Source organism: Chlorocebus sabaeus, chromosome 16 (assembly GCF_047675955.1).
Source record: "Chlorocebus sabaeus isolate Y175 chromosome 16, mChlSab1.0.hap1, whole genome shotgun sequence".
NCBI classification, from domain to species: Eukaryota; Metazoa; Chordata; class Mammalia; order Primates; family Cercopithecidae; genus Chlorocebus; species Chlorocebus sabaeus.
The window spans coordinates 2,372,060-2,386,575 of record NC_132919.1 but is presented as its reverse complement, the minus strand read 5'-3'; the positions used below and the strand labels follow the sequence as shown (position 1 = coordinate 2,386,575).

At 45.1% G+C, this 14,516-nt stretch overlaps 1 protein-coding gene across 3 annotated transcripts in view; it reads left to right on the top strand.

The window, feature by feature from the left end:
* METTL16 (methyltransferase 16, RNA N6-adenosine) overlaps positions 1–14,516 on the top strand; it is a 94,884-nt gene that overhangs the window by 61,985 nt on the left and 18,383 nt on the right. For all 3 annotated transcript variants that reach the window (XM_037987488.2, XM_037987489.2, XM_037987487.2), the window contains one exon: positions 2,405–2,494. In XM_037987488.2, the coding sequence (XP_037843416.1) occupies positions 2,405–2,494 (90 nt within the window). The remainder of the gene's footprint in view (positions 1–2,404; positions 2,495–14,516) is intronic.

Here is a 14,516-nt window from a genome sequence, read left to right as displayed (position 1 = left end):
ATGGGGTCTTGCTCCATCAACCAGACTGTAGTGTGGTCACATGATCATAGTTTGCTGCAACCTCAAACTTCTAGGCTCAAGCGATCCTCCCACTTCAGCCTCCCAAGTAGCTGGGACTGTTGGCACACACCACCACGCCCAGCTAATTTTTAAATCTTTAGTAGAAACAAGGTCTCTGTGTTGCCCAGACTGGTCTCAAACTCCTGCACTCAAGTAATCCTTATTTTTTATAAAGATAGGGTCTCGCTGTATTGCCCAGGCTGGTCTCAAACTACTGGCCTCAAGCGATCCTCCCACCTTGGCCTCCCAAAGCGCTGGGATTACAGACATGACCCACGCACCTGACCTGTGTCTACTCTGATGATAGTTTTGAGTATAGAATTTTCTTTATACTCTAAAACTCTAAATATTTTTTTTGTTTTGTTTTCTAAGTTCTATATTTTTAGGGCTAAAATGTATTTTTTATAGATTATTAAAACAAGGCCTTTTTTGACAATTATAACAGAGAAAGGTGGAGAAAAACAGATGAGTAGAATGTCAGAGAGAGGTCGGGCGCGGTGGCTCACGCCTGTAATCCCAGCACTTTGGGAGGCCGAGCCGGGCGGATCACGAGGTCAGGAGATCGAGACCATCCTGACTAACATGGTGAAACCCCATCTCTACTAAAAATACAAAAAAAAAAAATTAGCCGGGCGCGGTGGCGGGCGCCTGTAGTCCCAGCTACATGGGAGGCTGAGGCTGGAGAATGGCGTGCACCTGGGAGGCGGAGCTTGCAGTGAGTAGAGATCGCGCCACTACATTCCAGCCTGGGCGACTGAGCAAGACTCCGTCTCAAAAAAAAAAAAAAAAAAAAAAAAAAAGAATGTCAGAGAGACACCGGAAATCAAAAAACCTGGTATCTACCACTGACTTCACATCGAACTCCTTTTTATTTTTAATTTTTTTTAATTTTTATTTTTTACCATGCCTCCAAGACAAGTTCAACTCACTCCTTTATAGATCCAGAAACTCAAGCTAGGTAGGTTTAAGGTTTTGTTGTGGGCCATGCAGTTAGCTCTGGGAGAACAGCACCAGAACACAGTCTTGGTCCCGTGTGCTTCCCGCTAGGATGACAGTCCGACATTCCACAAGAGTAGAGCCCCCTGCTCCTGTTTCAGAAGGCAGATCACAAGTAAGTACTCCCAGGCGGGGTTAGAGTGGCTCATGTCTATAATCACAGCACTTTGGGAGGCTGAGGCGGGCAGAATGCTTGAACCCAGGAATTCAAGACCAGCCTGGGCAACACAGTGAAATCCCATCTCAACAAAAAAATACAAAAAATTAGCCAAGTATGATGGCGCGTGCCTGTAGTCCCCACTACTCAGGAGGCTGAGGTGGGAGAATCCATTGAGCCTGGGAAGTCGAAGTTACAGCAAGCTAAGACCACACCACTGAACTACAGTCTGGACGACAGAGCGAGACCCTGTCTCCCAAAACAATTTTCTTTTAAATAAAATAAATGCTCCCCCCGCCACTTCCACTTTCCTCCCAGTTTCTGGTATTTGGTGTGAGTCAGAGGACTTCTCAGCAAAAGCGTCAGATGCACATCGGTGGGAGGAGCAGAGTTTCTGGTCTCTGGTTTCTCTCTGACATCCTATTCTTTCTTCCTCTTTTCCTCACAATACCATTTCTTGGGTAAATTGTGGGAGCTACAAACTTGTTCCTTTACCTTTCTTAAAATCTGATTGATAAAAGAGATTACCTATCTGTATCTAGCCAGGCTTTAGTTGGCTTTCTTTCTAGAAAAGAAAACAAAAAATCATTTGAGGCCACTTATGGTGACTCACACCTGTAATCTCAGCACTTTGGGCGGCCAAGGTGGGCGGATTGCTTGAGGTCAGGAGTTTGAGACCAGCTTGGCCAAGATGGTGAAACCCCGTCTCTATTAAAAATACAAAAATTAGCTGGACATGGTGGCACTCACCTGTAATCCCAGCCACTCGGGAGGCTGAGGCAGGAGAATTGCTTGAATCTGGGAGGCAGAGGTTGCAGTGAGCCGAGACCGCACCACTGCACTCCAGTCTGAGTGACAGAGTGAGACTCTGTCTCAAAAAAAAAAAACAAAAAAAACCACTCACTTGAGTCATATTACAAATAAGAGCTCTAAAGAGCTGTGTTTTTGGTGTTTCATATATTTGAACCTTTAAGTCACATCTATAAATTCTCTTATGTTTTATGGGAGAAAAAAATACAACTTTATTGAGAGATGAGTTATCTTTAGGTAGCTGTGTATAACTGTTGTTTGATAATATTGTCTGTTAGCTGATTAAAAAGAAGGATCAACATAATATAGCATGAGGCGGCAGCCAGAAACATATTGGTAGAATGATTTCAGTTTGATAGATGCTATCTTTGTTGGTTTCAGGTTCCTAAAGTCACCTACACTGAATTCTGTCAAGGTCGGACGATGAGATGGGCCTTAGCTTGGAGTTTTTATGATGATGTAACAGTACCAGTAAGTACAGACCTTGCTCAGCTTCGCCACCTGCCAGCACATGGTGGGTTTCGGTCAGTCACAAGTGAACTGAATCACTAGTGTCCTGTTTAACTGAAGTTTGCTCCAAATACTTATGTCAAAATGGAAAGGGGTTGTCACCAAGACACCTAGAAGGCTGGTCCTGGAGACCGTGGAGCCTTCCTCTGTGAGTTTGTGTAACACAGTGGTATTTGCTCAGCAGACAGAAATGTGTCTTTTTTTTTTTTTTTTTTTTGAGGCGGAGTTTCGCTCTGTCGCCCAGGCTGGAGTGCAGTGGCCGGATCTCAGCTCACTGCAAGCTCCGCCTCCCGGGTTCACGCCATTCTCCTGCCTCAGCCTCCCGAGTAGCTGGGACTACAGGCGCCCGCCACCTCGCCCGGCTAGATTTTTGTATTTTTTTTAGTAGAGACGGGGTTTCACCGGGTTAGCCAGGATGGTCTCGATCTCCTGACCTCGTGATCCGCCCGTCTCGGCCTCCCAAAGTGCTGGGATTACAGGCTTGAGCCACCGCGCCCGGCCAGAAATGTGTCTTTTAGGAATTAAAAATGTGGCCAGGCACGGTGGCTTATGCCTGTAATTCCAGCACTTTGGGAAACTGAGCTGGGTGGATAACTCGAGGCCAGGAGTTTGAGACCTGCCTGGCCAACATGGTGAAACCGTGTCTCTGCTAAAAATACAAAAATTAGCTGGACGTGGTGGTGCACACCTGTAATCCCAGCTACTAGGGAGGCTGAGGCACGAGAATTGCTTGAACCAAGGAGACAGAGGTTGTAGTGAGCTGAGACTATGCCACTGCACTCCAGCCTGGGCCACAGAGTAAGACTGTCTCAAAAGTATTAAAAATAAAATATTTTGCTGGGCGTGGTGGCTCAAGCCTGTAATCCCAGCACTTTGGGAGGCCGAGACGGGCGGATCACGAGGTCAGGAGATCGAGACCATCCTGGCTAACACGGTGAAACCCCGTCTCTACTAAAAATACAAAAATTTAGCCGGGCGTGGTGGCGGGCGCCTGTGGTCCCAGCTACTCAGGAGGCTGAGGCAGGAGAATGGCTTGAACCCGGGAGGCCGAGCTTGCAGTGAGCCGAGATCGCGCCACTCACTCCAGCCTGGGTGACGGAGCGAGACTCCGTCTCAAAAAATAAATAAATAAAATAAAATAAAATAAAATATTTTTTAAAAAACAAAGGCTGGGCCCGGTGGCTCAAGCCTGTAATCCCAGGACTTTGGGAGGCCGAGACGGGCGGATCACGAGGTCAGGAGATTGAGACCATCCTGGCTAACACGGTGAAACTCCATCTCTACTAAAAAAAATACAAAACACTAGCCGGGCGTGGTCACAGGCGCCTGTAGTCCCAGCTACTCGGGAGGCTGAGGCAGGAGAATGGTGTGAACCCGGGAGGTGGAGCTTGCAGCGAGCTGAGATATGGCCACTGCACTCCAGCTTGAGTGACAGAGTGAGACTCCATCTCAAAAAAAAAAAAGAAAATTGAGGTAACATAACCTGTAGAAACATTTTGCAGGTATAATTACGGTGGTGGACATTCCTCAGGAATTGAAAGTGAGGTCTCTTTCTTTTCCTTACCACTGCCGCTTTCCTAGAATAGCTGCTCCTGGGGCTCCTGGAGAATGCAGAAGTTGACTTTTTGGATTGCAGGTTTTGATGTGTAACACTCGGGGACCATTCTAATGAAGGGTTCTATCTCGACTTTCAGATTCGCACCAGAATGTTAATCATTTTTGAAGCTGGGTGATAGATCATTATCTCTTTCTATTTTGTGTATGCTAGAACATTTTCTGGAATAAAAAGTTTAAAGAAATGATTTGTCACCAGACCCGGTGGCTCACACCTGTGATCTCAACACTTTGGGAGGCCGAGGCGGGCTGATCACTTGAACTCAGGAGCTGGAAACCAGCCTAGGCAACATGGTGAAATCCCATCTCTACAAAACATACAACAATTTTTGTATTTTGATGGCGCATGCCTGTAGTCCCAGCTGCTGGGGAGGCTGAGGTGGGAGGATCACTTGAGCCTGGCGGGTGGAGGCTGCAGTGAGCCCCGATCGTATCACTGCACTTTCTGCACTTCAGCCTGGGGCAACAGAGTGAGACCCTGTCTCAAAAAAAAAAAAAAAAAAAAGATTTGTTCACAAATGTCTCTTTGTCCTCAGTGCTGCTATAGGTAAGGGGAAACCGCCTCTGGGCTGGCCTGACTGAATGATCTGGGCAGTGCTGAGAGGCAGTGACAGAATAGCTGCTGTTGGTTCTCACAGTTCCCTCCCAGGTGTGGTTGGCTTCTTGTTGCCTGGAGATTCCCAACTGAAGCGTCTGCACACCCTGCTCAGCACGTGCTCTTCCTTTCCTTAGTATGTGCAGGGACCCGACACCTGCTGCTTTACGTCTCTCCTCAGCGTCTACGGCAGGCTTGTTCTGGGTGCTGCTCTCCCAAGCTCTTGGCCACTCTTGGTCTCTAAAGTCATCTTACCTGTTGCTGTGTGTCTGAGTCTCTTTCCCTGCCCTTGTAGGGTAGAGGAGTAGAGACATGTAACACAGGGGAACAATTTGCAGATACTGCCATGTTTCTGAAAACAGGAGCTTACATTCGAGGTTGAGCCTGTCCTGCTCTGCAGCTAGAAGTGCTGCTGGGTTGAAGTACACTCCCCAGTGCCATTTGAATGGCCCTTTCCCTGAAGCGTAGACTCCTGGCCAGTGCAGTAAGGTATCTAGAGGTCTGTGTTTGAAATAGTCTCTGCTTAAAAAGATGCTTCTCCTTGTTTAACACCCCTCACCACCCCAAAGGATTATCCTTTCTGTCATTTTCTAGAATACCAGGGCCCTCACGCCACATGGTTAAAATCATTAGTAATGCTCTGAGTTAGCCCCGTGGAGGCACAGCTGCAGGAAAGTGGAACTGCACCTGTTTTCAACTGCTTTCTGCTTAACCCACCTCCCCCATGGGTCAGCACCGCAGGTGGAAGAGCGGATAATGCGCCCTGGCACTCCACACCGGCTCGGAGACCGAGTCCTCCTGGCCCTCCTGGATGAGTAGTAATGTCAGGTCCACGTAGTAAAGGGCACTGCTTCTGTGTTAACAAAACCAGCTTATTTTGAAAAGGAACCCCCTACGCTTCCCTCTCCTTCTCTTCTCTGTTTTGGGGCATCCTTCAGCCCCGTTCTTAGTTCTCAACCATCAGAATGCTAAGGGCCCCAGATTTCCCCCATGCCAGAGTCTTCCTCCCTCCCCACCAGTACCCCAGCCCCAAAAGCTGCTAATAATGCACTCCCAAGTGTTCCATTAGACGCACTTCAACCGCTACAGGAAAAAACGGCAATTCCTGATTTGTAGTAACCCAGCAACAGTTTCTTAGCGCTGCTGCCCTTGATCAGCAACTGCTTTCCCCAGGGGGTCGTCCCAGGGTACTCATGAGGCTTGTATTTGGCGGTCCTCTTGGTTCTCTTGCTCTTCCTAGACCTCTCTCCCCACCCTCGTTTTCTGAAAAGCCCATCTGACTTTCCCCCTCTTGCTCCTGTTGGGGGTGAGGAAGGAGGAGAATGGTGCTTTAGACAAGGAATAGAGCTAGTTAAGCAGAAACATTGACCTATTTCCCCACCCCCACTCCCGCCATTTTAGGGTAAATGTGCAAGTTACTATGGCAACTTCTGTTTTCACTTATCACAGGCCTCCTGATTCGTTTCTGTTGGTGCTGAATGCTGAAAAATTCTAATTCACTGGTGATTCAAGTGTCCACACTCAGCCCATTCCTGTTGTCTGGATTTATTTTAGCAACAAAAAGACAGGTCCTAATGTTGATAGAATTTCGTTCCATAATTTCAACTAATGATGAATATAAGGAAGCGTGTTCTACAAACTGTTCTCTGCGGAATTCTAACAAGCCACTTACCTCTTTGTTCCAGCTCTCCCCTCATTGCCCAAGGCATTATTTTAGCTTTATTTTGGTTTGCTTTAAGGAAGTTTGACGTTTGTTAAGAGAAAAGGGGGAAAATGCAGCCCCAGTGAGTTGTTCACTCTTGGTATGAGCGCTGCTCAGGAACTCTGGGCTTAAAAAGGATCCTCCACATTGAAGACATTACCTTTAAGCCTGGGACGTGACTGTCTAGGGAGTAAGAACTAGAGGGCTTTTTGGAGAGCAGATGGAGGAGAGGTGTCAAATTAATTAGGCAACTTTGTGCGTGTTGGAGGTGGTGTCCTGGCAGAGCCTGGCTCCCTTCTCCACAGGTTTTCAGTCCTGTCACATAGCTGAGGGATGCCGTGCAGGGGCCCAGGGTGGGGCAGATATCAGGCTGGTACTGGAGGCCTCCCTCTCATTTTAAAGAGCTCATCTGCTTTTATCAATTTTATGCATTGATTTATTTGTTAAAAGTGTCCTGCTGTTAAGAAATGGTTTGGGCTGGCTGTGGTGGCTGATAATCCCAGAACTTTGGGAGGCTGAGGCGGTGGATCACCTGAGGTCAGGAGTTTGAGTCCAGCCTGGCCAACATGGTGAAACCCCATCTCTACTAAAAATAGAAAAGTTAGCTGGGTGTGGTGGTGCGCGCCTGTAATTCCAGCTACTGGGGAGACTGAGGCAGGAGAGTCGCTTGAACCTGCAAGGCGGAGGTTACGGTGAGCCAAGGTCACGCCACTGCCCTCCAGCCTGGATGACAGAGCGAGACTCAGTTTCAAAATAAAAAAAAGAAAGAAAGAGTTTGAAAACCAGTACTGTACTGGGCTGTGCATTATGCTACCAAATGGATGTGATGGCCAGGGGCCTGAGCTCTTGAGCAAAGCCAAAGCTTATTAGGACCCTCTTCTTAGTTACTTTTCTTCTTAAGTGTGGTCTTCATTGTGATGATAAACAAATCAGACATTGTTTTCTGTTCTTTACAATGATCAGTTTTATAGGAAAGAAAACATGTAGCGCTACTGATGCAAATTCGCATATGAGTGAGTGTTGACATGAATGGTAGCAGCAAGAGTGGCCAGGAGTTGAGAAAAGGAAATGGCTCAGGCTGGGACTAGTCAGGGACAGCTTTCCGAGGAGGAGTCGCCAGTGTCTGGCTGTAGGCAGGTGGGTGGTGCTCCCAGTGTTTGTGGAATGTTTAAAGGAATGGTGTAGGACTTACATTGAAGATCAGCATTGTGAGCAAGAACCGGTAGATTTAGTAGATTTGAAGCACTGGATATAATATTTGTTGTTATTTGAGTACTTCAATACATTATATTCTCATTTTATTTCCACCTGACAGCAGTCGAGTGAAGTAGATGGTATTACTCTCCATCTACTGGAGGCTCCAAAAAGTCAGCAACAGTATTGATAATAGCCAGAAACTAGAAGCACCTGAAATGTCTCTAGTAGAAACGGTAAATAAGTTGTAGTATATTCAGAAGATGGAAACTACACAGTAATTCTGTTCCAGTGAATGAACCCGCCTTCACAACAATATGAATGAATCCCATACGCATAATTTACATGAAAAGGCTGGGCGCAGCAGCTCACGCCTGTAATCCTAGCATTTTGGGAGGCAGAGGCAGGTGGATCACCTGAGGTCAGGATTTCGAGACTAGCCTGGCCAACATGGTGAAACCCTGTCTCTACTAAAAATACAAAAATTAGCTGGGCATGGTGGCGCATTCCTGTAGTCCCAGATACTCAGAAGGCTGAGGCAGAATTGCTTGAACCCGGGAGGCAGAGGTTGCAGTAAGCCGAGATTGCGTCACTGCACTTCAGCCTGGGCGACAAGAGCAAGACTCCATCTCAATAATAATAATTTAATAATTTACATGAAAGAAGTCAGATACTGAAGACTGCAAACAGGTATAACCCGTGGTGATAGAAATCGGGATACTGAGAGAGGTTGGTAATGGTGAGTGAGCATGAGAGGGAATTTGGGTTCCTGGTAAATAAGTTAAGACTTAACATTTATAACAGATACGCTTTTCTGTATGTATATTTCAATTTAAAAATACATATATAAAAATGTATCTGAATAGAACAGAAATAAGGCAACTGAAACTGTCTAAAGTTGATAATTCAACTTTAAATACAGATAGAAGCATATTTTTAGGTATAGCAGCTCTGTCTCTACAAAAAAAAAAATAAATAACCAGGAGTACTTGGGAGGCTGAGATGAGAAGATCGCTTGAGCCCAGTAGTTTCAGTCTGCAGTGAGCTGTGATTGCACCACTGCACTCCAGCTTGGGTGACAGAGCAAGACTTTGTCTTAAAAAAAAAAAAGGGAGTGGGGCACTGGGCATGGTGGCTCATGCCTGTAATCCCAGCACTTTGGGAGGCCGAGGCAAGTGGATCAACTGAGGTTAGGAGTTTGAGACTAGCCTGGCCAACATGGTGAAACTCTGTCTCCACTAAAAATAGAAAAAAATTAGCCAGGCATGGTGTCGGTTACCTGTAATCCCAGCTACTCAGGAGGCTGAGACAGGAGAATCGCTTGAACCCAGTGAACTGAAATCGTGCCACTGCACTCCACCCTGGGCGACAGAGCAAGACTCTGCCTCAAAAAAAAAAAAAAGACGCTTGATGAGATACAGGGTTGATTCTTGTTTTTTTTCCTTGGGGAGGGGGAGCAAGAATACTTTGTAGGTGGGATGTGTAGGTGGTATATATTACCATCTGGAGGCACATAATGTTAGACTGTGTCTTCATGATGTGAGCAGTCATTCATGATCATTACCTAGATTCATTAATTTCATTTAGAGTTGCAAATAATGACATTCCAATTCTATTTGTCCCTTCATACAGAGGAAACTTCTCCGTATTAGTTATTAGTAACTTTGAAGTACAGTTCATCTAGTAAAGCAGGATAAATGATTCTTGCCTGAGCACAGTGGCTCATGTCTGGAATCCCAGCGCTTTGGGAGGCCAAGGTGGGTAGATCACCTGAGATCAGGAGTTCGAGACCAGCCTGGCCAACATAGTGAGACCCCATCTCTACTAAAAATACAGATTTAGCCGGGTGTGATGGTACATGCATGTAGTCCCAGCTACTCGGGAGGCTGAGGCAGGAGAATCGCTTGAACCCAGGAGGCGGAGGTTGCAGTGAGCTGAGATTGTACCACTACACTCTGCCTGTGAGACTACATCTCCAAAAAAAAAAAAAAAACTTTCATTCTTTTGCTTTATCAGTTTTAAAAATAATGAGTTGGCTGGGCGCGGTGACTCACGCCTGTAATCCCAGCACTTTGGGAGGCCAAGGCGAGTGGATCACCTGAGGTCGGAAATTTGAGACCAACCTGACCAACATAGAGAAATTCTATCTCTACTAAAAAAACAAAATTAGCTGGGTGTGGTGGCGCATGCCTGTAATCCCAGCTACTCAGGAAGCTGAGGCAGGAGAATTGCTTGAACCCAGGAGACAGAGGTTGCAGTGAGCCGAGATCGCGCTGCTGCACTCCAGCCTGGGCAACAAGAGCAAAACTCCGTCTCAAAAAATAAATAAAATAAATTAAAATAAATAAATAAAAACAATGAGTCGGTGGTTCCCTAGCATCTTCCAAAAGTGACCAAAGAGGGTGGTTTGGTATTCTTTTGTAGCGTCTTATGAACTCATGGATTACTTTTTTTTTTCTTTTTATTAAATAGAGATGAGGTCTTACTATGTTGCCCAGGCTGGTCTCGAACTCCTGGGCTCAAGTGATCCTCCTGCTTCTGCCTCCCAAAGTGCTGAGATTATAGGTGTGAGCCACTGTGTCCCTCTGGATTATGATTTTTTAATATATTTTTCAATTCATTACACTTACTATCTTTACTGAGGTACAGTTAACCATCTTTGGCCATGGGGAATTTATTCAGCTTGGCTCGTGAGTCTTTTTTATCATATCCACTGTAGTCTTTGATGGCTTCCTTGCTTTCTGGTATCACAGGTTGTTCTAGGCTCATACTTTTTCCTCTCTCAGATCTGGAATCAGCCATTTCTCCCAGGAGATCTGGTTTATTTTACTGGGAAGTCATATTTAAAGGTATTCATCTGGGCACTAGGGACAGTACCAGGTTAGTCATTGTTTCTACAGGCTTTTTCAGCAGAGCTAGGAATTACTATTTTTAAGATAAAATATGTTGCAAGTTCCTGTCGATTCCTTTCCTTTCTTTTCCTTTCCTCCTCTCCCACGCCCTTCCTTTCCCATCCCTCTCCTTCCTTCTTCCACTCCCTCCCTCCCTCCTTCCTTCTTCACTCCCTCCCTCCCTCCTTCCTTCTTCCACTCCTCCCCTCCCCTCCCCTCCCTTTCCCTCTCTTCCTTGCCACCACACCCAGCTGATTTTTTTTTTTTTGGGGGGGGTGGTAAAGATGGAGTTTTGCCATGTTGCCCCAGTCGGTCTCAAACTCTTGGGCTCAAGTGATCCTCCTGCCTCAACCTCCCAAAGTGCTGGGATTGCAGATGTGAGCCACTGTGCCCGGCATATACTTGCCGATACTTTATTCAGTTTCACATCTGCAGGTTTTTACTTAATTTCATCAATTGTCCATCTATATATCCCATTCAAAAATCTTGCGACTGCAGTGGTGCACACCTGTAATCCCAGCTACTCAGAAGGCTGAGGCGGGGGGATCACTTGAGCCCAGGTGTTTGAGGCTAGCCTGGGCAACACAGAAGACCCTAATCTCTTAAAAAAAGAAAAAAATCCCATGCCAAAAACTGCAGTCCTCAGCCAACATATTACTCGTTAATTTTATTGCACAATAGGCCACAAGAGTCTCGAAAGTAACGTTACCATGAACAAAGTGGTTTCTGAAAATAGCTATTTTTTTTACTTTTACATTCTTTTTTGTCCTTGGAGACTCTCACGGTGGATTTAAAGCCATTTGGAATATGTTTCCACTCTGACTTTTCTGCCGCTTTAGAGTCAGGACAGAGGTTCGTTTGTTTCATTTTACTTCAGATTTTTAGGAAGTGCCTTTTTTTGTTGTTTATTTTGTTTTGTAATAAAATATATTTCTGATTTATCTACCTGTGAAATGAAAAAAAAATCAAATCTCAAAAGAATGGTCAGAAGTCTTCTTTATCGTATCTCATTCACTCTAATCCTTTACTTCCTCATGGGTTACTATTTAAGCAATTTTATACTTTATCTTTCCTTTATTTGTATTTTTATTTTTGAGCCAGAGTCTTGCTCTGTTGCCCAGGCTGGAGTGCTGTGGCACGACGTCAGCTCACTGCAGGCCCTGCCTCCTGGGTTCAAGCAGTTCTCCTGCCTCAGTCTCCCAAGCAGCTAGGATTACAGGTGCACGCCTCCATGCCCGGCTCTTTTTTGTTTGTTTGTTTGTTTCATATTTTTAGTAGAGATGGGGTTTCACCGTGTTGGCCAGGCTGGTCTTGAACTACTGACCTCAAGTGATCTGCCTGCTTTGACCTCCCAAAGTGCTGGGATTGCAGGCATGAGCCACCGTGCCCGGCCCATTTTTTCAAATTCAAGGAAATACATGTGTGTATTTATAATCATTCCTTCTTAAATAGGTAGCATTCTGCAGTAAGTTTTCTTCCCCTTGCTATTTTGACTTTTTTTTTTTTTTTTTTTTTGAGACGAGTCTTGCCCACCTCAGCCTCCCAAAGTGCTGGGATTACAGGCGTGAGCCATGGCGCCCAGCTGCTATTTTTACTTTTTACTGTTTTAACATAATCCTGGGGATGATTTCAGGACATTTTAAACAACGACCTGTCAGATTAAGATGAAAGAAATGGGCTGGGTGTGGTGATGTGCACCTGTAGTTGCAGCCACTTGGGAGGCTGAAGTGAGAGAATCACCTGCACACAGGAGTTCAAGGCCAGCCTGGGCAACATTGTAACACCCTATGTCTTTTAAAAAACAGAAGACCACTGCACTGGGGTCTGCTCTCTGCCCTGTCCCCTTTCCCCTTGAGGTTTTTCTAGAAGCTGCTTTGTGAAAACAAAGAGGTTGTGGCTTCATGCGCATCAAATCTCTGTAGAATGGCTCTTCTCTTCCTGCAAATACTAGAGAGAATTTAATGATTTCATTCAGCCTGTGGCCTTTTTTTTTGTTTTTTGTTTTTTTTTGCCTTAGCCATAATTAACAGAGATATAACATGCTACACTGATCTGTGTCAAACTACACCACATGTGAAAGTTTCTTGGCTGATTGCACCATTGAGATCTAGAAATTAAAATGGAGACTCAAATTTGTACCAGCCTGGGCAACATGGCAGATCGCCATCTCTACAAAAAATACAAAAATTAGTTAGGCACGGTGGCACACACCTGTAGTCCCAGCTACTCAGAAGACTGAGGTGGGAGGATCACTTCAGCCTAGGAGGTCGAGGCTGCACTGAGCCATAATTGCACCACTGCACTCCAGCCTGGGTGCCAGAGCATGACCCCGTCTCAAAAAAAAAGACGAGAAAAGAAATTTGTAGACCACCCTGCTATGTAGCATATTTTAAAATTTAAGAACTGGTTTTTTGTTGGTTTATTTGTTCGTTTTTGCCTGATTGATGGCTTCTGTGATCTAATGTGTTTTTAACGCTTGCAGTTCCTCCCTTATTGATGATCATTCCTTGACTACTTGGAATTCAAAAGATGTAAAACTTGTGTCCTCTACGGACCTACGACTCTTCACCAGGCTTCTCTCACATTGTAATTCCAGCAGTGCATCTTCATATCAAAAATCAGCCGTAAATTCACCTAGTTCTTTGCATTAAGCTGGATTAGCCATTGTAAATGATTGGTTTTGGGGTAGACTTTAAAATGTTGCATTATTTATGTATGCCTTACCTGCCACACTAGATTATGACAGTTTGAGTGTAAATATTTCTTTTAAATTTGAGTTAAATATTTCATTTAAAATATTTGTGGTTTGCAATTATAAGGATATTAGCAAAATAAGATCATTTCACTTGGGGGAAAACTGACAGCTTCTACGTACTAGTGTTTGCAGCAAAATGTAAAAATTGCCTACGACCAGAGACCTATGGTGTTGAATTTAACTGTTAATTTCTTAGAACATGATCCTATATTTTACTGTGACCCTGCCCACTAGGAATTTTCATGATAAACAAGAGGGGGACTGAACAACTGCTGGGAGCCATACTTAAGTTAATCTTTCATCATGTAAAAGCCTTGCTTGAGAACTCCTGGAGTATGAATTGTCTGTCTCTCTCTCTTTTTTTTTTTTTTTTTGAGATGGAGTCACACTCTGTCGCCAAGGCTGGAGTGCGGTGGCGCGATCTCCACTCACTGCAAGCTCTGCCTCCCGGGTTCACGCCATTCTCCCGCCTCAGCCTCCCAAGTAGCTGGGACTACAGGCGTGTGCCGCCACCACGCCTGGCTAATTTTTTGTATTTTTAGTAGAGATGGGGTTTCACCATGTTGGCCAGGATGGTCTCAATCTCCTGACCTCATGATCCGCCCACTTTGGCCTCCCAAAGTGCTGGGATTACAGGCGTGAGCCACTGTGCCCGGCCTGTCTCTTAATGTCTAGTTTCTGTAGTAGAGCAAAGCCACATTGAAGACAGTCCTGAGATTATGTGTGTGCATGTGCATGTTAAAGCAGTTCATTAGGAATCTTCCGAAATGCAGCTGGCACAGTGGCTCAGGCCTGGAGTCCGAACACTTTGGGAGGCTGAGGCAAATGGAGGGCTTGAGTCTATGAGTTCGAGACCAGCCTGGGCAATATAGCAAGACCCCTCTCTATTTAAAAAATAAAAATAAAAGGAAAATGTTTACAAAAGAAATCTTCAGAAATCCCAAGTTTGTTGACTGACCATTGTACATGGGAAAGTCGGGTCAGGATGCAGGTGGAGGAGCCATATTTGAGACAGGGAAGTTTTCATTTTAGTCCTAAGATAACTGGGTGATAAGTGTTGATTTTGTAATTTCTGACTTCCTCAGAACTCTGAAAGTATCCCTGATAGAGTTCTTGTCAGTTGGTAAAGATGTATTTTCTTCTTTTAATCTCTAGAAGTGATGAAGCCCATCCTTACTTTTGGAGAAAGAGTATCACAGGTCAGCTTTGGCATGAGAAGCAGCAATATCTTC